Consider the following 23,692-nt stretch of genomic DNA (forward strand, 5'->3'; position numbering starts at 1 on the left):
TCGCTTCCTCCACATTCAACGGTTCAAGATGGAGTCACTCCGCTCCGTGATTGCCTCTTTGGTACAGGGGGAACTCATGGCATCGATAGATATCCAAGACGCCTACTTACACGTTCCCATCGCACCCGCTCATCAACGTTTTCTTCGTAAAAACAAAAAAACACCAAAATATTAAGTATAAATGAAAAATAAAGATTTACAAAAAAAAAACTACACATTAACATTAATTTTCAGCAGATTTGTGTAGGAATATATATTTTTTTAAAAAATGAAAATTCACAGAATATCAGTATAAATTATCGGCTACCGGCCTGAAAGTTCACAAATTATTGGTATCGGCCCTAAAAAATCTATATCGGTCGATCCCTAGTGGGCGGAGTCCCATGTTCCGCTGATTTCGGCAGTCTTCATCCCGGGAGTGGACAACTGGACAGCAGACTTTCTCAGCTGGACAACAGTGGACCCGGAGGAGTGGTCCCTCCATCCGGAGGTGTTCGAGGCCATCTGCCTTATGTGGGGACGTCCGGAAGTGGACTTGATGGCGTCCAGGTTCAATCACCAGCTCCCGTGCTTCCTCTCTCGTGCGAGGGATCCAACAGCACACGGCGTGGACGCTCTCGTGGTGCCTTGGGACAGCTTCGCGTTTCTTTACGTGTTCCCACCGTTACCACTTCTACCTCGGATCCTACGCAGAATCAGGAAGGAAGGCATCAAGACGATCCTGATCGCCCCAGACTGGCCTCGACGAGCTTGGTACTCATTCTTCTGCTAAGAGATGCTCCGTGGCCTCTGCCAATCAGAACCGATCTACTCTCCCAGGGCCCAGTCTTCCATCAGAGTTTAAATACGCTACATTTAACGGCGTGGCTGTTGAAACCTTTCTGTTGAAACACAGAGGTTTTTCTGATGCAGTCATTCGAACATTGATTAGGGCCAGGAAACCTTCCTCTTCTAGGATTTACTACTGGACCTGGAAATCCTTCTTGCGTTTCTGCGAGGAACGAGCTCTTCCTCCCAGGCGTTTTTCCCTTCCGACGGTTCTAGCGTTCCTTCAGTCAGGATTGGACCTGGGCATGGCTCTCAGTTCCCTCAAAGGGCAGGTCTCGGCCCTGTCCATTTTTTTCCAACGTACTCTAGCCGTCCTAGGTCCGGTCAAGACTTTCTTGCAAGGAGTAGCTCCCATTACATTCTTGGGACCTGAACCTGGTTCTCGGTGCACTCCAGGACAGCGCAGTTCGAACCTCTGAGTGAAGTTTCCGGCCGTCTACTTTCCTGGAAAGTGGTCTTTTTAGTGGCCATTACCTCTATTCAACGGGTTTTGGAACTGGCAGCTCTCTCTTACAAGGAACCCTTTTTGGTGTTTCACAAAGATAAGGTGGTTCTTCGTCCAGTGCCATCTTTTTTACCAAAGGTTGTTTCTGACTTTCACGTGAATGAGGACATTGTTTTGCCCTCAGCCTTCTCATCCGCGGGAAGTCTCCCTCCATCATCTGGATGTAGTACGGGCCTTAAAGATATATCTGTCGGTGGTGGCCCCCTTTAGACGCACTGACGCTCTGTTCGTTATCTCGGAAGGCCCTCGTAAAGATTTGACAGCTTCAAAGGTGACTATTGCTTGGTGGATTCGCTCGGCCATTGCCGAGGCCTATCATTCCAGGGACAAGGTTCCTCCACCCGGGATCACGGCTCACTCAATTGAGACTCTCGATCTATCGATTTTGGAGGTGAACACTTTAATACTACAACGACCCTGAGAACGCAGACTGCGGGAGGTCTTTGCGGGATAAGGGAAGCTCACCTTCAGCGAGACTACGTGGACTTCCGGCATTGGCATGGGTCTCCATTGAAGATTAAACAGCCCTCGAGACTGTAACACCGATACATTCAACAGGTGCATCGAGACGAGGGTAGGAGATCTTTGTCGAAAAATCCTCCTGGTAAGATCGAACTGCCTTTGAAAATTAAGCGATCGCTTTTGCAAATTACAGTGGGACGCCGCTGTTTCAGGCTAATGAGTGGCACGCCACTCTGTGTACAGCTACCATAAAATCAAGACTTACTATTGGAAGTGCTATTAATTGAAACCTGAGACCGAAGTTTTATTAATCGATATTGAAGTTTTTTTCAAATGTGAAATTTCTATCGATTTCAGATCGATTTTTGTGGATTAATTTTTATTGCTGGACTGGCATCTTTTATTAATTTCTATCAATTTTTCTGGATTGATTTTTATTGCTGGACTGGCATCTTTTTACTGTTGGATTGCTATCTTATTATTGTATGCTATATTCATATTTTTACCTTGGTTTATTCACAATGTGGTTTTTAGCAAGCTATTTATAATCTATGCTGCTATATATAAGTATAATACACTGTGAATCAATTGAATATTAACGTTGTCTTATCAATAAAAGTTTATTTACCAATATCCACTGCTCCTATTGCTTTAGAGAGTGCCCCTCTAAATTTTATTTACATGGAACAAAATGTGACCGAACATTCACTTTTGCTGATACTCTAATAGTGATTTATACCAAACCTCAAAAGTTTCCCTTTTTTAATTTCCCAAATTATTATAATTTTTTCTGAGGATCCATTGTAACAATGCCTGTCCTTGTCCAAAAAACTGTCAAAAATAGGAAATGTATTTTTTTTTCTGGAACGGACATACGGAAATGGAATGCACATGAAGTCATTTCCATTTTTTTTCAGACCCATTCAACTTCAATGGCTCCGTGATCCGTCCGCACCGCAAAAAAATAGAACATGTTCTATTTTTTGCTGTGCGGACGCACAGAGAGAAACCCCACGGAAGCACTCAGTAGTGCTTCTGTGGGGTTTTGTGCCTGCGTTCTGCACCTTCAGGAATTTGGACCCATTCAAGTGAATGAGTCCGTATCTGTGATGCGGTGAGCACATGGCCGGTGAAACATACTGCGGACCTGCTGTTTGTGGGCCACAATACAGGCACGGCTGGGCAATGGCCATGTGCATGAGACCTCATACTGTAGAGCAGCAGGGTGCATACTGGACCAGCTTCTTCAGTCATTTTGGGATATGGGGCCCCCATTCCTGTGGAGGATAACATAACTTTAAGTGATGACATACCCAAATGCAGAACATTTCTTAAACATAAAAAAAAAAAAAATCGAGTTGTGTGAACCCAGCCCTACAACATGTCAATACTGTCTCCTAAGGTTTGGAGCTGGTTAAATACGCTACACGACGGGCCAATGTGCTGATTATATGTTTATCAGGAAGGCAAATACTAAGCATTAACTCCACTGCATAATAAATTTACCTTTGATAAGTTATGTACACTGCACTGCTGTTTAGAAGGTGAGATAACATCTCGGAGATACATATATTATCTAGTAATAGGATGTACAAATAATTATGCAGGTGATAAAAATATTGTAAGTGTGCGTGTCATATATAATAAAATAACAGATAACTGTGCCGCAATCCATCCAGAAATATGAAGCATCTCATGTAGAGAACACTAAATAAAAAACACAAACAAAAATTAAAATGATTGTGACATCATTGCCCATATTAAAGGGGTTGTCTGTGCTTTTAATATTGATGATCTATCCACTCTACTCTCCAGATCACATCTCACCACCTGTGCACTTGACCCAATCCCATCCCACCTCATCCCTAACCTCACCACAGTATTTATCCCAGCCCTAACTCATCTCTTCAACCTATTACTAACCTCTGGTGTCTTCCCCTCTGCTTTTAAACATGCTACCATTACACCCATCCTCAAAAAGCCTTCACTTGACCCATCTTCTTTGTCCAGTTATCGCCCCTTATCACTTCTTCCGTATGCCTCAAAGCTACTTGAACAAGTCTATTCTGAACTGTCCTCTCACCTCTCCTCCTGCTCCCTCGTTGACCGGCTACAATCTGGATTCCGACCACACCACTCGACTGAGACTGCCCTTACCAAAGTCACCAATGACCTACTAACAGCCAAAACCAAAAAATATTACTCTGTCCTCCTTCTCCTTGACCTGTCCTCTGCCTTCAACACTGTTGACCACTGCCTTCTGTTACAAACTCTCATCTCTTGGCATCACTGACCTGGCCCTCTCCTTGATCACATCATACCTCACAGATCGGACATTTAGTGTCTCCCACTTTCACACCACCTCGTCTCATTCTCTCTCTGTTGGTGTCCCGCAAGGCTCTGTCCTAGGACCCCTGCTCTTCTCAATCTACATCTTTGGCCTGGGACAGCTCATAGAGTCCCATGGATGTCAGTATCACTCTTATGCTGAGGACAAACAAATCTACCTCTCTGGTCCAGACATCACCACCTTACTATCCAGAATCCCACAATATCTATTCCATATCCTCCTTCTTTTTTTGCTTTCTAAAGCTTAAAATGGATAAAACAGAATTCATCATCTTTCCCCCATCTTGCTCAACACCCCCCCCCAACAGACCTACTTATCATGATCAATGGCTGCACACTATCCCTGTTGAACCAAGTCTGCTGCATTGGAGTGACCTTAGATTCTGCCCTCTCCTACCGAACACACATCCAAGCCCTTTCCACCACCTGCCGCCTCCTAACTCAAAAACATCTCTCGCATTCGCGCTTTCCTCAACTTTGAGTCTATGAAAATGCTTATACATGCCCTCATCATCTCCCACCTAGACTACTACAAAATCCTCCTCTGTGGCCTTCCATCTAGCACTCTCACACCCCTCCAATCTATCCTCAACTCTGCTACCCCATGTAGATTGTAAGCCCTCATGGGAAAGGCCCTCTGTCCTTCTGTACCAGTTTGTTTGCATTATGTATACCCCTTTTCATATGTACAGCGCTATGGAATGAATGGCGCTTTAATAATAAATGATAATAATCAGATTGGCGGGGTTCCGAGACCCGGCACCCCCTCCAATCAGCTGTATGAGGAGACGGCACGCGCAGTGCACAGGTGCCGCCTCTCGTTTCTCTTCCTGCTCCCTGTCTATGGCAAAGTAGCAGTGAACAGGAAGAGAGACGGGTGACGGCGCGTGCGCACTGCACGGGCTGTCTCCTCATGGAGCTGATCAGCAGAGGATAGGTCATCAAGATTAAAAGCCCGGAAAACACCTTGTGCTGTCCACATCCGAAGTTCTGTTCCGTGGCCCCATAACAAATATATTCTTGTCCGCCATTGAGGAAAAGAATAGACATTTTCTATAAGTGGCGGCCGGAGCTGCGGTGCGGAACTGAGGCTCAGAACCCCATGGAAGCACTATGGAGTGCTTCCGTGGTGTTTCTGGCCGTGCCTCCACACCGCAAAATAATAGAACATGTTCTATATTTTTTTACAGTGTGGACGGATCACGGACCTATTCAAGTTGAATGGGTCTTCATCCGTCCCGGCAGCCGCGCCAATGTTGCCCAATGCGCGTAACGGCCGTGTGCACGAGGCCTTAACTTTGCAGGATAGCAGGCTGAACTGGATGGACAGATGTTTTTTCAGCTCTTCAAACTATGTTACTCTCTGAGGGGGGCAGGCATCACTTTGTGTGGGGGCCTCATTCTGTGTTTGGGCACTTAGGGAGCATCCTTCTGTGAGCGGGCCACGTAAAAGCATCATACTCTGTGGGGGCAACTAAAGGGGCATTATACTGTCTGAGGGGCATCACTATTGTAAGGGGACAGTTTAAGGCTACTTTCACACTTGCGCTTGATCGGATCCGTTCTGAATGGATCCGATCATATTAATGCAGACGGAGGCTCCGTTCAGTACGGATCCGTCTGCATTAATAACTTTTAATTAAATTAATAAATTTCTAAGTGCGCAAGTAGCCTGAGCGGATCCGTTCAGACTTTCAATGTAAAGTCAATGGGGGACGGATCCGCTTGAAGATTGAGCCATATGGTGTCATCTTCAAGCGGATCCGTTCCCATTGACTTACATTGTAAGTCTGAACGGATCCGCTCGCCTCCGCACGGCCAGGCGGACACCCGAACGCTGCAAGCAGCGTTCAGCTGTCCACCTGGCCGTGCGGAGGCGAGCGGAGCGGAGGCTGAACGCTGCCAGACTGATGCAGTCTGAGCGGATCCGACGAACGCTAGTGTGAAAGTAGCCTTATTGTGTTTGGGCTCTAAGGGGACTGGGTAGGTTTAAGGCTAGGTCTACACGACGACATTTGTCGTGCAACAGTTTTCATAATGATAGTCTATGGTGTCGCAATGCGACATGCTGCGACAGTCGCAGAAAAATCCATCTTGAATGGATTCTTTGTGACTGTCGCGTCGCAGTGTGACACCATAGACTATCATTATGACAAATGTCGTCGTGTAGACCTAGCCTAAAGGCGCTGCTTATTGTTAAAAAATATTATTTTTGCCGCAATGCACTAAAGGACATTGGTGTCCATCCTTACGTTATTTTTCTGTGGCTCAGACCTTCACCTGGCAGCATATGTCAGGTGTGAGTCCTCTGGATCCCTGTGGCACATGTGCCTGCAGCCTTCAGCTGAATATTAGGGAAAGGTCAGGCCTGAAGAAACCCTCATATCCATACACTTTCTGGCATAAAACGTGACTCTTTGTTGCCACTGTTCAGATGTGACAAGAGGTTACCAGCAGGTGTAGATGGACTTTGTGCCTAGTACACCCCCCTGGACACCTGGCTGCCGGTGAAGCCTCCTGTGATGCAGCCACAGTTCGCAGTGCCGCTCAGAAGTCGCCTCACTACAAGGCTCCAGTCACACAGAGCAGGAAGTACACGGCGGGAAGTCGTCCCCGCCGAGACTGAGGTGCAGCGGGCGAAACCTGTTCCTCCGAGTTTCAGGTGCGTAAACTGGCCTGCCACGCCCTGCTCCCCGGGGTGCGGGGGAGGGGCGGGGCGGGGCTTGCGGCGAGGCTCCCGCAGTCCCTGTGCCCGGGCAGGACTAGAAGACGCAGCGCTGCTCCTGCTGTGGAAAGTTTCCCGAGCTCCGGTGTTGTGCGGCCATTGTGGAGACCTTCAGCTGCTGATAGAGGTGAGAAGTCTTCTTCTATCTGTGCTTTACAGCAGGGAGGATGAACACCTGTAGCTACGGTTTGCTTGTGGAACCACAGGTACCAGCATTTATCCTGCTCTTATAGAGTCCCAGGCTGAAGGACTGAGGAAGGAGCCCAATGTCTGTCCCTGTTTGTTTTGTTACATTATATATTTTCCTGTTATGCACTTATTCACATTGTACTATTTTTGGGGGCAGTATTTATTTATTTATTTATTTATTTGAGAAACCTCTTACCATAGTGTGAACCAGCCGAGGAGACCTTTCTTTTGGGGACACGTCCATAGCTTTTTTAGTTTTGGAGCGGTGCAGACGGCCATAGAGCCATAAATAAAACTTATTTCATACGGTTATTGACGTGTGTGGCACGCAGCAGGTGCGTATTAGTTACTGTTCACATGTAGCAGTTCTTGGGCTATTACATGCACCCTATATGGCGGCACATGACGTCCCCGTGTCCTATGGAACAGTGCCGCAAAAATTCTGTGTGAATTTACACTAAAGCAAAAGGCGATGGCTTATGTTACAGGGTTTTTTTTTTCTCTCTTCCAAGCAGATTCTCATGGGGTAAATCGCCTCGGCGTACAATGGGAGTAGTTGTTTTGTCACGGCAGGGTGTAACAGTATCTGTATCATGATGGCAGCCTCTTTATTCTTTGATGATCTGTCGTTTCCTGAGATATTTGTCTCTTGCCATTCGAAGCTGCCCCTGCCATAGTGGGGGCCGATCTGCCCGTCACCGAGGGGGAGCCACAGCGCTGTCCTCAGCATGGAGTCCTGACAACAGAGGACACACGTCACCACCACCCTGTCCAAATTTCATCATAAATGCTGGGAAAAGTATCCCGGCATACCACACTATATTTCTGGTAAAATGATGGAAATCCCACAGTCCCCAAGTTAGGGGGGTTTATCAGGTTGGCATCATCATTTGGCAGATCCATCTTGGCGCATGTTCACATCGGACTTTATGCCCATGATGGCATCCTGAGAGAAACATGCGGGTACTGTCTTGGGCTTACAGAACATCAATCGTCCGCCCTGTCAGCACCCGCTTATTTCTCGCCTGGTGCTGTCATGGGCTCAGGGAAAACGGATAACTGGTAAGTGTAATCCTAGATTTTCACTGTCCTGTACCTCTAAAGGAAATAACTAGCGCCCATGTGAACAGAGCCAAAGCTTGAATACAGTTTTTTTTTTTTTTTTTTTTTTTTTTTCCTTCGGTTCCTTTGATGGAACAGGTGCTCTCCGTTCTCTGAGAAGAGCATTCGCCTATTTTCGAAAGTCCTATGGAATTGAATGGGGAGGACCTGGCATTCGTGGTCACCTATCCATTCCCAGGAGCAAGAGACGGGATCCTGTTCTGGAGATGGAGGTGTTACCCGTGCATTTTGGACATTACATGTGGATATGCCACAGTGTCCAGATGGGACAAATCCTTTAACGCAGATGTGAACCCAACCTAAGGCCTCATGCACACGGTGGTTGCCCGGCCAGTCACTCCAGAACGGAGGCACGGAAGCACTACGAAGTGCTTCCGTGGTGTTTCTGTCCGTGCCACTGCACCGCAAAAAAAATAGCACATGTTTTGTTTTTGCGGTGCGGACGGATCACGGACCCTTTCAAGTTGACCACAAATTGCATAATCAACCAGCGATTGAGCACACTCTCTTCATTGAGCTCCATGCTCTTGTCAGCTTTCCTTGGAAACACTGGAGGGGTGAGGATGGGCCCGATACTGTCCTTGGAAAAGTTTGCCAACCAGGCCTCCTGCAATATGGCAGCTGTCACTTTTACAGTAGAGTGACAATCTCCTGTCAGCCTGCCTAAAGAACCTTGGCATGAGGACAGGTGAAGATATCTCGGGTGGCTTACCGTGCTGGGCAAGAATTATATGCTGCTTTCCTCATCCCGAGACTGTGTGTAGGAACTGAAAGAGATGTTCCTTAGGGCTATATCTGTTTTCGAAGGCTCTCTCATGGTAAAGCCTCATTCACACGTCACTGTTTCAGGGACATGTGCTGTACTTGTTCTCCACCGACAGCACACGTCCCTATTCATTTTAATGTGTGTATGCACACATCAGTGTTTTAGCACGGTCCGTGGGTCCTTGGCATTATGGGAAGGAAAGTCTACCTTCAGTCTTACTCCATATGTAACACCAGCACGGTTGTCTCCATATCTCTGCAGGTTCTGGCTTTGTTACTTTGTGTAAAGCAACTGGATGTCTTATTATGCTATAGGTCTTGGGACCTCTTGTCTAAAAGCTGTGACCACATCATACCTGGTCACCATCTATCTTGAGACGGCTTACTTTTGCTGCAGATATAGTCATTTTCCAATGGTTTTCAAGCTTGGGGGAGGGGTATAAGAACGCTGTCCCATATGGATTTCAACAGGCCTGGTGGTAGGTGGTCTTCTGTGTTCGCTGCTCGTGTCTTCTCTTGCATGGAACGTTGGTTATTTTGCTATAATGACACACATAAGACTTGTTTAGGGTCTTTCATTGTTCTTATATCTTGGCTGTCTTCCTTTCCTGCAGATATAAGGCTTATGCACACAATCTTATTTTCTGTCTGTGTCCGTTCCATATTTGTGCGGCCCGTATATCAAACCATTTACTCTAATGGGACCGCAAAAAAACTCAAATCACTGTGTCCATATGGCCGTTCCGCAAAAAAGTAAAACATGTCCTATTATTGTCCGCATTACGGACAAAGATAGGACTGTTCTATCAGGGGCCGGCCTTTCCCTTCCGCAAAATGTGGAATGCACGCGGCCGTTAAATGGATGGCCATTGATTTAAATAGGCGCCTTGTAATGCTGCATTTCCCTGTCTTCCCTGACGAGCTGATTGAAGCAGATTTTCCTCAATTGTTTTGTTACCACTGACCTAGTGATCATCTAGTGGGACACACGGTCTATGTCCCAGGCGGTCCTGCTTCTCTGCAAGTAGCCATTGCTGTTCAGATGATCACTGTTATCACTTGGATTGCTCAATATACAGTGGTTCAGACTGGACCTTGAACTCAATGTCCCTTGGTGACAAAACAACTAAATCTCTGTAGAAACTGTTCCCAACTTGCAATAGGTAAATAGGAGAATTTTATGGCCCCATGAAAGGTTGTCATGTGTAGCTACTGGGTTTTATTTTCAACTTGCAAAGTTTGGAAAAACTTGCAAAAACTTTCATAAAAAGTACCCTGAGATTCAGAGGCGAGTTGGCCATAGACCTTACAGGGAAATTTCCCGGTGGGCCGGTGCCCAGGGGGCTGCCTGAGCCCTCCTCACAACCAGCCAATGGTAGTTTTTGGGGATGTATTTTGTGATGGACTGTAGTATTTGGCTCTGTTGGGGAGGTATAATGTGCTACAATATGGTATTGCTGGCCCTGCCTGCCATCAATTTGGACCAGACTGCAAAACGGGGCCACTTTTAGTATTTTTTTTTCAAGGTCCACTTTAAGTTCCCAGTTCGCCCCTACTGAGATTCTGCTTTTCTCCAGTTTGAGATCTTTAAATAAGGCTGTCCATGTAAAATTCCATAGTTGGCAGCCAAGTATATAAATTCCTTTGGTTAGTAATCACCTTGATCTCATGGTTGTGTATGGGAGAGATGAGGGCTTATAGCGGTGAGCTGGTTGACTTAATACAGCCTGGTACATGATTAAAAATGTACTAATAAATTATTTTAATTTTTTTGCTTTTCCTTGGCTAATGTTAACTTACATGAACAATGTGTCGGCCTGAAAAGCATTTGATGTCAGGAAGCTCCCTGCAAGGAGGCCTCTCCTTCTTCTTCCTCCAAGTATAATGCTCTCTTGGCTTGTACGGTCAGGACTCTGATCACAGCAGGATTCTTGGTGTGTTCCTTTAGCAAAACAGGGCAGAAGAATTTCACATTTGCTTCTCCATGAAACTATTTATAGGTCTATTGTCTAAGAGATGACCAGGAGGAGGTTTCTAAACACCTGTATGTGTTCCAACCATAACGGCCATGTTTCATATTAATCTGTATTAAAGGGGTGGTCCCATCACATACAATGGGGGCATATTGCTAGGATATGCCCCCATTGTCTGATAGAAGTGGGACCCGCACCTACAAGGAGAACGGAGCGGGGAGAGCTGTGGCTGGAGGACCCCAGGTTTCCCGGGGTCCTTCCACCACAAAGCGCTGCTCCCATGCAAGTGAATGGGAGCTCACCACCAAGCCCCTGCTCCTATTCACTTCTATAGGGCAGACGGAAATAACCGAGCCAGTGCTTGGGTATCTTTCAGCGGTCCCCATAGAAATGAATAGAGGGCGGTTGCGCATGCGCAGTGCAGCCTCCGTTCATTTCCCTGCTCCGTTCTCGTAAGGTGATTCAAACCTCTGGGACCCGCACCATCAGACAATGGGGGCATATGCTAGCGATATGCCCCCATTGTCTGAGATGGCAAAACCCCTTTAAGGTTTTCTACATAGTTATGTTGTTAGATTTTTGAGGAGGTGAAGAATATGTTTGCTGTACATGCTTGGTCTTCTTTACATCCGGCCCTCATTGAGCACCTTTCACGCACTAATAAAGCTGTGCAGACTCGTATGTACTTAGCCCAGTGCGTATACAGACGTCCTGCCAATTCAGAGAGGCTGCTGGATTGTAAAGAAAATGTATTGGGCAATGGACATGGCACCTAAACAGTGAACCGAGATATCGTGGGTTATAAGAGCCATAAAAAAAAAGTTCCTCTTTTTTTCATTTCCTTGAAAAAAGGAAGCTGGAGACTGTTAATATGACTTGTACCAGGGAATTGTCTTCCTTATCCTGTTAAACTGGAACGTGTTTGTTTGTCCCAAGGAAAATACGATTTCCTCAGTTCTGGCCCAGTGGTTCTAATGCTGTTGTGGAAAAGTAGGATTGACCCTTGCTTCATGTCGCGTCTGTAAGGACACGCGCAATCTGCATGAAAATGTTAATGGAGCCAGTATAGTAGAAATTGGGTTGACAGCCATCTCTGGTTTAGTCCTCATGCACACGACCTCAGTTTCTGTCCGCGTCCGATCCTCATTTCTTTGTGGCTCTGATGTGGACCCATTAATTTTAATGGGGTCGGATAAGATGTAGGCAGCACACCGTGTGCTCTCCGCATCAGTTTCTGTTCCGCTGCCCTGCAAAAGAGAACATGTCTAGAATAGGCATTTTTAACTAGTTGTAGGTGTGCGATTTCCCCCAACCCCCCCCCCCCTCTTTTTCTATGTTTTTTTTTTCGCTCTATGGCCCAATTTAATTAGGGACCCTCTGATATGCTTTATGAGCTTGCCATAAGACAAATGTGTCCGTAACGGACCCTTCGTTGAACTGGAAGTACTCTTTCAGGCCTATACTTCCTCAACATACTTGGAGTTATTGAATAGGAGCGTATTGTTCCTCCATATAGGGGCTCTTTGGGATTGGTAAAGTTTGTTCAAGGTAATGGTAACGGGGGCATGATCAGACCACTGAATGAGTCCGATATTTGAAGAGAGGGTGTGTAGCAGAGTAGTGTGGTCAACCAAAAACATATCTATACGGGAATATGATAAATGAGGCGGTGAAAAGGAGGTATAATCCCTCTTCTGACTGTGTAGAGCTCTCCAGACATCAATTGGGCTTTTTCAATGTAAGAATAAAGCAATTCCCATGTCAGATTTACATGTTGGGGACGTAGAGTCCAGGGATGGGTCTAATACGGAGTTAATAGAATAGGCATTTTTAACAGAGGGCAGGATGTACGGATCCACAAAATGGAGAAAGAGGCACTTTTCACAGTGTCTATTTAAAACCACTGACGGCTGAGGTGAATGTCCCATTAAAGTGGTACACGTCAAAGGGTGGTCAGCAAGTGAGCAGTTTGTTCATTAAGTTACAGATCGGTCAGAGTGCCCTTGTCAACCACTGAAATTGCGTACAATGGATATGTAAGCAAGGGAGCCATAGAAGAAGGTGGTCTGGTCTGAATCACATTCTTTTACATTACATAGTGGGAGGAGTGTGTTTACCTGGGGAAGAGATTCCACCAGGATGCATTATGAGAAGAAGGCACATCGGTGGAGGTGGTGGGATGCTTTAGGAAACATTGGGTCCTGGCAGGACATGTACAACCTACCCAAGCATTGCACTAGCCAAGTTACCCCCCTTCATGGCAGCAGTATTCCTTAATGGGAGGGGTGTCTTTCTGCAGAATAATGTGTCCTGTCACACTACAAAAATCTTTCAGGAGTATTTTGAGAAACGTGGCAAAGTTCAAGGAGTTGACTTGGTCTCCAGATCCCCCTAATCTTAATATGATCTGTTTGATGTGCTGGAAAAACAACTCTGATCCATGGAGGATCCTCCTGGCAACTTAGATGGCTTAGGCTTCGTTCACATTACCGTTCAGCCTTTCCGTTCTTCTGTTCCGTTTAGGAGCATGAGAACGGAAAGTATGGAGAAGGCACATAACTGACCCGAACGGAGCCTAAGAACCCCAAAGACTATAATGCATGCAGAACTTTTGTCTCCGCTTCAAAATCATCTTAGCGGAAACATAACGGACCCCATTTTAGTCTATAGGGTCCTAAAAGCTCCGTTTGGCTCAGTTATGTGCCTTCTCCGTCCTTTCCGTTCTCCTGCCCCTAAACGGAGCAGGTGAACGGAGCAGCTGAACAGTGATGTGAACGAAACCTTAGAGTGTCTACTGCCAGGTACAGCAGAACGCCTTCAAACGTTATGTTTGTTGAACGTAGAGATCTACCGGTATATTGTTTGTAATGTATGTTCTACATATCCTGGGGCTTGCTGGTAATTTTTGTGTTTTTTGTTAGTTGTTAAACCTCGTGAAACTAACTTTAATTTGGAAAATTTAAAATAGGTTATTGTTCCGACCGGAATCTCAATGTACAGTGTAATTTTGGAGAGGTAGTCATTTCCAAGTCACGAGGAGCTTATACTTATTATGGTACTTGGCACAATGGCAGTGCTGTGTGCTCACGACAATTGTTCGACTTTTGACTGGTTCGGGAGGTGATTTATTTCTAAATAGTATGCTGCAATGACTCTGTATAGTAAGTCCATTGTTGGCCATACACTGAATGTCATTAGACCTCTTCAGATCTTGGTTCAGACAATAATCTATTGCATTTTTGCTGTTTTAGATCATTGAGCCTCATAAAGAGTGTATGCATAATATCCTGTAGGTTGAGTACAACCTGTATGGTTACTCGGTGAGTTTATGGTAGGTTGGGATGAGCAGTAATCTCTCTACTTAGACTGTAGCGCAGCATTACCACTGTAATATAGATGGTTTTTGTAAAATCGCATCACAAGAGCCAAACCATGTATTTTTCTTCATGTGGCTATCTATGCCTCTAGAATGGCTTGTGGGGTCCATCCATCAAGTGAGCAATTTCCATTACACAGATTAGCCCTGAAACCGCAGTATGCAAAGTAGGAAAAACTAGTTGTCATTTTTGGGTGAATCTTTGCCTTTATTGGTTCTAGACGTGTAGAAGGCCACAAAAAAAGGAATGATTTACATTGTTCTACCCCCTATCCTGGGGTAAGATATACACCTCTTGCATTTAGGGATTTGAGATGACCTCCATGTATCTTCCTGATCATTTGGTTATACATTGTCACTTACTATTGTTCCTATTTCTTTCTGAATTCAGGTTCCATCTGTGACCAACCTCCCTGCTTGCCGAAATGTCTTCCAGACCGTTTGAAAGTCCGCCACCTTATCGGCCAGATGAGTAGTATGTATCAACTTTGCTTTTTTGCACCAAGTAAACATTTGATAAGTAATACAAATTGAATCTGGGAAACTGCCTATTGTTCAGTGAGTAAGTGATAAGAGTGCGGCCATGCACATGTAGTTGTCTTTAGTCCTAGATCTTGCCCTTGTATTAGTAGGTCTGGGAGTGCAGTGCTTGGGGTATAATTTTATCTTATTTTTTTCTGTTCAAACTAAGGGCAGCATAAACTAGCGATGGATCCCCTTAGCAAAATGCTGGGTCACTTTCTTTAATTCATCCAGCACTGGAGTCTGCTAAACATACCGCATGAGCCAATAAGTCCTGACATTCATGAGCTCTCTGCTTTCCGCATCATAACTGATTTACATATTTCCGGAGCTGTTCATTACAAGATTTTAGAAAAAGGTTCTATTACTAGTTTATGCTGCCATTAGGCCACCTACACCTTGTTGCGGAATATGTGTGGTTTTTCCTTGTGGATTCCCATGCAGAAAAACCGCAGCATGTTACAGTACCAGCAAAGTGTATAGGATTACACAAAATCTGATATACACTTTGCAGATTTTTTCCATGCGTTAATTGACCTGCATTGTGGACTTCAAAATCTTCAGAATGTCAATTATGCTTGCGTTTTTAGCTGCGGATTTCACCCTTTTCAATGGAAGAGTGAGATCTGTGGCAAAATTGCATCAACGAACGTATTTTCTTTCTGTGTCCGTTCTTGTGTTTTGTTTTGTTTTTGTTAGTTTTTTTTGGGACTGTAATATGGAACCATTAATTTCAATGTCCGCAAAAAAAAAAGGAAGGTACTCGGTGTGCGTTCTGTTTCCGTATGTCCGTATTTCCATTATGCAAAAAAATAGAACATGTCCTATTATTGTCCGCATTACAGACATGGATACTACTGTTCTATTAGGGGCCAGCTGTACAGAATTGCACACAGATGTCATCCGTTTTTTTTTTTTGTGGATCTGTTTTTTGCGGACCGCAAAATACATACGGTCGTGTGCATGAGGCCTTAGTCTAAGGCAGGCATCCTCAAACTGCGGCCCTCCAGCTGTTGTAAAACTACAACTCCCACAATGCCCTGCTGTAGGCTGATACCTGTAGGCTGTTCGGGCATGCTGGGAGTTGTAGTTTTGCAACAGCTGGAGGGCCGCAGTTTGAGGATGCCTGGTCTAAGGGCTCATGCACACATTTAACGACCCATTGTTTTAGCCGACAGATGACAGACCATTGTTTAAAAAGTCGTGTTCAATATATTCGTTAGATAAAAAATTTTACTTTCAAAAGTTTGATGAAAGATCTTTCTTTGAAATGACACTCGGAAAGATATTTCCTCCATCACCTGGTTTCATTGAACATGTATGGTCAGTTTGAAGGTCTGTAACGGCCAGTATGGCAGCGTCTGTGAAATGAACGTTCACCAGATGATTGTCAGCCATTTTTACCTTTGTAAATCAATTGCACCTCAACAAGATACGGTTTCGTTTTTAAACCTCTCGACTTATGACTTACTCGGGTTTCTTTCAGCGGTCCTTTTGTCTCATTTACCATGGTGCACTGGAGAACACAATGGTTTATGGTCCACTGACTTATTTATTAGCCAGCAGAGGTTTATACGGGGATTGAGATGTTTTCTGTGACTGTTAGTAAATGATTCCAGCATGTAGTGATCAAAATGATGTAGCGAAGTAAAGGAAAAATGTTGTCAAGCGATGCATTGTGCTACAGATGTCACAGATGAGGGCAGAAGCTAATGATTCGGTGTTCTCTTGTTCTAACCCAGTGTTCACATTCTTGCAGCAAACCATCCATTTATGCCCCCAGTCAAGACGTGTACGGAGGGAGGCCGCCCTCACAGCCTGCCTACTCGTATTATCCAGAGGATGAAGTCCAGCACTTCTACAAATGGAGTTCTCCACCAGGAGTCATCAAGCTCATGTCTATCCTCATTGTTGTCATGTGTGTGGGAATCTTTGCATGTGTAGCTTCCACATTACCATGGGACTTGGATATCACTGGACAGTCTATGGGATATGGTTTCGGAGGAGGAGGGTATTCTGGTTCCAGTGCATACAATGGCTATGGTTTTGGAGGATCTCAGATGGGCATGGGCTTTGCTTATGGAGGGAACTACACCGATCCCCGTGCTGCCAAAGGGTTCATCCTTGCCATGGCTGCGTTTTGCTTTATATGTGGTATGGTAATCTTCGTAATGACTGTAACCAGGTCAGCCACTGCTACCACTAGAAAATTCTACTTGATTGTCATCATCGTCAGCGGAATCATGGGGGGATTGGTCTTTATTGCTTCAATTGTCTATACCATTGGAGTAAATCCTGTAGCCCAAGCATCTGGATCAGCCTTCTACACACAGATCGTATCCATCTGCAACCAGTTTTACGCCCCTGTCACTACTGGAATGTTTGTTAACCAGTATCTCTACCACTACTGTGTCGTGGAACCACAAGAGGTAAGAATCTGTGCCTTTATATGACGTGCGGCCATGACACCCATGTAAAACACGGCCATGACACTTCAGTCTTCTGTAATATACAGTCCCATGTAAAACAGCATCATTTCCCTCTCTCCAGTCTTCCCTGGAGCTCTGCTGCATGCTTCTACAACTCCCAGCTAGACAAGTACTAGGACAACAGGCAGCTCTTTATCTTACCATCAATAGTGGATGTCATATTAAATACATAAAAGTATTTATTGGCATTTACCTGGTGTCATTAAGACCAGTGTGGCTTGTAACAGGTTGTCACTTGCTTCCGCAAAAGTAAATGCACCATACTCCTGGCTCCATGGCCCCTGCACCAACTTGTACACGGTATAAGGGAGAGTTCACATCGCCGTTATTTTTCCATTCTTCTGATCCGTCAGAGCAATTTCCGTCTAAGATCTGTTTATATTCTGTTCTCCACAACTATCACAGGATGACGAAGGGGTTAGTTTTTTTCAGAGACACGCGCAGTCCAGACACCAGGTGGGCCAGATGGGTGACAGATCCCACAAATGAAGTAAACCTCCAAGTGCGGTCTCCCAGCTCTCACCCCCCACAGTGCTTTCCCCCCAGTGCAACCCTAGTGCCGCACATTAAAGATTATTTTCTATGGCAGCAACTATTCAACCAACTTGCACTGGAAATGCGCGCGCACACACAGTTTTTAGTACCGTTGTAATATCCGCTTCGTACTATTGTAGACGGAGATCTTCCTTTTGCAGTTTTCTTTGTACTGCTGATTACAGCATTTGTACTACAGAGCTGGTGAGTGACTGATACAGCAGATCTTCCAATTGTTCTGCATTCCCAGGATGTGCTGTTTAATTACTCAGTGATGTACGCGCTGATTGACTAGATCTTCAAGCAAGGCTAATTTTGTTCTGTAGAAATTCAGGAACCTTTTTATTTTTATTTTTTATTTTTTTCCCTGCCTATCCAGATTTCAGGCACTGTTTTGCACCCATTGACTGAGTAGGGCAGGTTTACTAATCCTGTCCGATTCTTTTGGTGCTTCAGTCTGACACTTGCAATGTCAGACTGTGCAGGGACACACTCCCAGTTGGACCTACATTGGAAATTGCTGGCGGTTCACTCATAACTTCTAGCAGGAATACTAAAGGAATGGCACCACATAGTCATAAGAATAGAAACTCCTGAATTATTACACGGAGGATGCAAGTTGTTGCTAAAACAGACATGTCAGTAGAGGTGTCAGGTCCTCTTTAAGAATCGCAACCCCATGGCTATCGTACACATACACCATTAGTTTGCACCAGCTAATTCATGCTAAACTTGCAACAACCATCATGAGTGTATTAACTTTTTTTGTCATGCACATCGCAGAACAAGATTAAAACGGCAAACTCCTTTAATATAGATAAATGTGACCTTTGATTTACAATGCCTGCGTCCCTGTGTACCCTGCATCTCATTACCGGAAATGTGAAAACTACATGAAAAGGGAAAGTCTAAAACATGTTTTTTTTCTTTCTAGGCTATTGCCATTGTCATGGGGTTCCTGATCGTCGTGGCATTTGCCATTATCATATTCTTTGCCGTAAAAACGAGGAGGAAGATCAACGAGTTTGGGAAGTCGAACATTTTATGGAAGAAAAATCATTTTGACGAACAGGGAGATCCAAATGTGGAGGAGTGGGTAAGAACAGAGCAGTGCTGGTCTTGACTTTTCAGAGATCCTTTTAGTGGAAGCGGATAATATAATAGTAATGAGTAGTGTTGAGCGAACTTGTGTTTTTTTTTTTTTTTTTTTGGTTTTTTTTTAAGTTCGACGTCTAAAGTTCGGGTTATCGAAGTATCCCGTTATAGATTGCGCTACCACGGACCATAACCGAATTTAGAATCCATAACGGGATACTTCGATAAACGGAACTTTAGATGCCGAACTTAAAACACAAGTTCGCTCAACACTAGTAATGAGCTCATCTCTGGACCCTCTTTGTGATTATATTCACGCTGGAGAGAATACTGCCGTGTGGTCTCCCTGTAGGAGATGGCCGTTATACCAGTCTTTCAGTAGAATGTGGGCGGCCTGTCGTTTCTTGACATGATCTTTAGAAGCGGCTCTGTGTCTACATAGGATGGATAGGGAGAGGCAGTGCTAAGTACACTTGGTATACAAGGATGGTTATACGGCATTGGTTTGGTATACAATGATGAGGCCACAGCGCTCGTCATGCAAGGAGTTAGACCCCCACCAGTCAGATATTGATGATCTGTTCTGAGCATAAGTAATCTGTGTAGAAGTCCCAGGGAGCCCCTTTAAATATTGATTGAAATATTTACAGATGGGGAATCTATTTGTCTCCTCAAGGTGGGGGAGGGGGGGGGGGGGAAATTGTCCCTGAAGATACTCTGCCTGCCACTTGATTGACAGGGCTAGACATATATGCCGGCCCAGACAATCTTGCGCCTATGTCGATGCTCCGAGTAGCAGCACAGAGTCTCACCTTGAGCAGTGACTGTGCATTTGGCTCTACGCTTCCAAGTAGTGGCGCATGAACAGTTGCTGCTCTGGAAACACAGCCTCTGCGCTTGCGTAGTGTACAACTCTGGCTGAGACGGATCAGTTCGGATGTGGCTTATCAGTTTGCTCTCTGAACCTGCTTGTCTGCCTGGTTTATGGAAGCGTGCAGTGTTTTCACCTTCGATTGGACCGGATGGTTACATTACATGTTTATACAAGTGGGATGGGTAACTGCGGCCACAGTTTGTTCTGGAGACTAGTGGAAGGTCTATATTTGCGTGCAGGTAAGAATATCCTGGGGCAGAGGTGAACATTCCACGTATAGAGATGTGCTGGCAGATAAGCGTGTTTGAGTTGCTCTCTGCTAGTGATGTAATGTGATATCTCATGACAGAGACGTGTTTGTAATGAGAGCCTGCAGTTTCTGGGCGGGGCCTGGAGTTTCATTATATTCTCAGCTTGTTTATTCTGGCGGACTATGGCTTCAGGTCTCTGTTCCAGTCATTTAAATGCGTCTTTTGAATGTGACATTCTTCAAGATTTTCTAGCTTCATAAAGAACTTTGATCCTTCAGGAAAACCCAGTTTTACTAACTATACTGAGAGACTCCTGCTCTTCAGCCGTGAGGGTCATTCAGGTGGAAATGTCCATCCGATCTTTAGGACCATATCATGTTCAAATCACCAAGGCCTGTATTACACCCACAGATTTTCTGACCATAAATTGGTCAGATGGCCAATTAAAGACAGATCTTATACACACCAACGATTGGTCAGATAATCTGTCGATGTTATACAGGCCCCTAGGCCTCATTCACATATCAGTCAGGAGATCCGTCGGCCAGTTCAGCCACCGAGCAGCCAGCCTGGTCCTCTACTTCACCGCCATATCCCCATTGACTGCAGTGATCCGTCTGATTTCTGGCATAAATGCAGAGTTTTGGCCTGACAAACATTTATTTTTGTCTGTCCCACAGCTGGCATTTTGCCAGATCTCCAAAATGGAGATGTGAACACGGCCTAGTTATTTGTGCTAGTCAAATGTTTTGTTTTTTTTTGTTTTTTTTTTAAACGTAGGTTGTCCATGGGCAGTAGTGGATCATAAAGATATAGGCCACTTTCAGACGAGTGTGTTCACTGTGTGTGGGAGCGTGAACTCTGATCCTTTGACCAGATGTCATTACAATGATTTATAATGCTGTGCGTCTCTGCCCAACCTCCACTGTAATGATTTATACGGACTGCATTATGTCAGTACAAATCATTACAGTTAGGGCCCATTCAGACGACCGTATGCTGTCCGCAAAAAATGCGGATAAGATACTGTCCTATTCACTTCTATGAGGCCTTTTCTTCCATTGCACAGCTCAGTAAAACAAATTAAACCTGTTCTATACTTGTCAGTGAAAATCAGGACATGGACCCATTGAAGTCTATGGGTCAGCTAAAAAACGGAATGCATACTGCCGTCTGAATGAGCCCTTAAGGTGGGGGCAGAGACTCACAGCGTTATAAATCATTGTAATGCCGTCTGGTCAACCAAGCAGAGTCCACTATGGGAATTGACGCTCCTACATGCAGTGAACACGCACGTCTGAAGCTGGTCATAGAGAAGTAATCTTTTTGGATGAATCCAGGATTCATAAACTTCTCCAAAACTGCACTATATGAGCAAGGTCTAAAATGTGGCTTTTAGACACAGAGAAGAGTATTATAAATCTGATGGCGTGGTTATTGGTGGTGTCGCAATAGAGGGGGGGGAGGGGGGAGGTTTAAAGAAAACATTGTGCAATAAGTTTGCTTTTGCTGTGTCTAGTTAGAGTGATGTGCACGATATTGGTAACCATGCTAGACCATTTTCTCTCACTATGAAAAATACATTGTTTATATATTGTATAGAGAGCCATTATAGCAGTTTACCCTATAGGCGATTGGGTGGTGGTCCTAAGTCCACTCTTTTTTTTTTTTTTTTTTTTTTTTTTTTTTTTTTCTTTCATGCTCCTTTCTGGACATATAGGGGAGAATTTGGCAAGACGCACATTCAAGGATTCCGGCTTGATAGTCTCACGATAATAGGGCTTTGAGACTTTTTGAGCTTATTTACTCAAAACTTAAAGGGGTTGTGCAGCGATTTTATATTTATGACCTATCGACAAGGAGGTGGCGCTCCATGCAAGTGCAGCTTTCTGGTATTTACACTGCACGTTGTTTCCTGTGGAGCAGTAGCGTAGTGTAAGGAGTACTTATATTACTACACTTTCGAGATGAATTGCAGTTTAATGAACAGGAAGCGGCTGATCGGGGATGTCGGACCACCACCGATCAGATATTGATGACCTATCCTGTAAATCACTGCACAACGCCTTTAAGCAAAGAGAAATTTTTCTATGAACATGGAGTTTAAGATTACCTCTTTCTGTTAGAAGCATCCCTACTTTCACACTTGCGTTCAGGGTTCCGCTTGTGAGTTCCGTTTGAAGGCTCTCACAAGCGGCCCCGAACGGATCCGTACTGCCCTAATGTATTCTGAGTGGATGCAGATCCGCTCAGAATGCCTCAGTCTGGCAGCGTTTGGCCTCAGTTCCGCTCAGCAGGCGGACACCTGAACGCAGCTTGCAGCGTTCGGGTGTCTGCCTGGCCGTGCGCAGACAAACGGATCCGTCCAGACTTACAATGTAAGTCAATGGGGACGGATTCGTTTGACATTGACACAATATGGTGCAATTTCAAATGGATCCGTCCCCCATTGACTTTCAATGCAAAGTCAGGACGGATCCGTCTGACTAACTTTTACAGGGAGTGCAGAATTATTAGGCAAGTTGTATTTTTGAGGATTAATTTTATTATTGAACAACAACCATGTTCTCAATGAACCCAAAAAACTCATTAATATCAAAGCTGAATATTTTTGGAAGTAGTTTTTAGTTTGTTTTTAGTTTTAGCTATTTTAGCGGGATATCTGTGTGTGCAGGTGACTATTACTGTGCATAATTATTAGGCAACTTAACAAAAAAACAAATATATACCCATTTCAATTATTTATTTTTACCAGTGAAACCAATATAACATCTCAACATTCACAAATATACATTTCTGACATTCAAAAACAAATCAGTGACCAATATAGCCACCTTTCTTTGCAAGGACACTCAAAAGCCTGCCATCCATGGATTCTGTCAGTGTTTTGATCTGTTCACCATCAACATTGCGTGCAGCAGCAACCACAGCCTCCCAGACACTGTTCAGAGAGGTGTACTGTTTTCCCTCCTTGTAAATCTCACATTTGATGATGGACCACAGGTTCTCAATGGGGTTCAGATCAGGTGAACAAGGAGGCCATGTCATTAGATTTTCTTCTTTTATACCCTTTCTTGACAGCCACGCTGTGGAGTACTTGGACGCGTGTGATGGAGCATTGTCCTGCATGAAAATCATGTTTTTCTTGAAGGATGCAGACTTCTTCCTGTACCACTGCTTGAAGAAGGTGTCTTCCAGAAACTGGCAGTAGGACTGGGAGTTGAGCTTGACTCCATCCTCAACCCGAAAAGGCCCCACAAGCTCATCTTTGATGATACCAGCCCAAACCAGTACTCCACCTCCACCTTGCTGGCATCTGAGTCGGACTGGAGCTCTCTGCCCTTTACCAATCCAGCCACGGGCCCATCCATCTGGCCCATCAGGACTCACTCTCATTTCATCAGTCTATAAAAACTTAGAAAAATCAGTCTTGAGATATTTCTTGGCCCAGTCTTGACGTTTCAGCTTGTGTGTCTTGTTCAGTGGTGGTCGTCTTTCAGCCTTTCTTACCTTGGCCATGTCTCTGAGTATTGCACACCTTGTGCTTTTGGGCACTCCAGTGATGTTGCAGCTCTGAAATATGGCCAAACTGGTGGCAAGTGGCATCTTGGCAGCTGCACGCTTGACTTTTCT

The 23,692-nt window shown here is 44.8% G+C and overlaps 1 protein-coding gene across 1 annotated transcript in view; it reads left to right on the plus strand.

Moving 5' to 3' along the window:
• The first annotated feature begins 6,774 nt into the window (after window positions 1-6,774).
• Window positions 6,775-23,692, plus strand: part of OCLN (occludin) — a 30,195-nt gene continuing 13,277 nt past the window's right edge. The window contains exons 1-4 of the mRNA XM_044276036.1: window positions 6,775-6,996; window positions 14,686-14,769; window positions 16,576-17,245; window positions 18,774-18,935. Of these exons, the coding sequence (XP_044131971.1) occupies window positions 14,720-14,769; window positions 16,576-17,245; window positions 18,774-18,935 (882 nt within the window). The 5' untranslated portion in view covers window positions 6,775-6,996; window positions 14,686-14,719. The remainder of the gene's footprint in view (window positions 6,997-14,685; window positions 14,770-16,575; window positions 17,246-18,773; window positions 18,936-23,692) is intronic.

Source organism: Bufo gargarizans, chromosome 1, assembly GCF_014858855.1.
Source record: "Bufo gargarizans isolate SCDJY-AF-19 chromosome 1, ASM1485885v1, whole genome shotgun sequence".
NCBI classification, from domain to species: domain Eukaryota; kingdom Metazoa; phylum Chordata; class Amphibia; order Anura; family Bufonidae; genus Bufo; species Bufo gargarizans.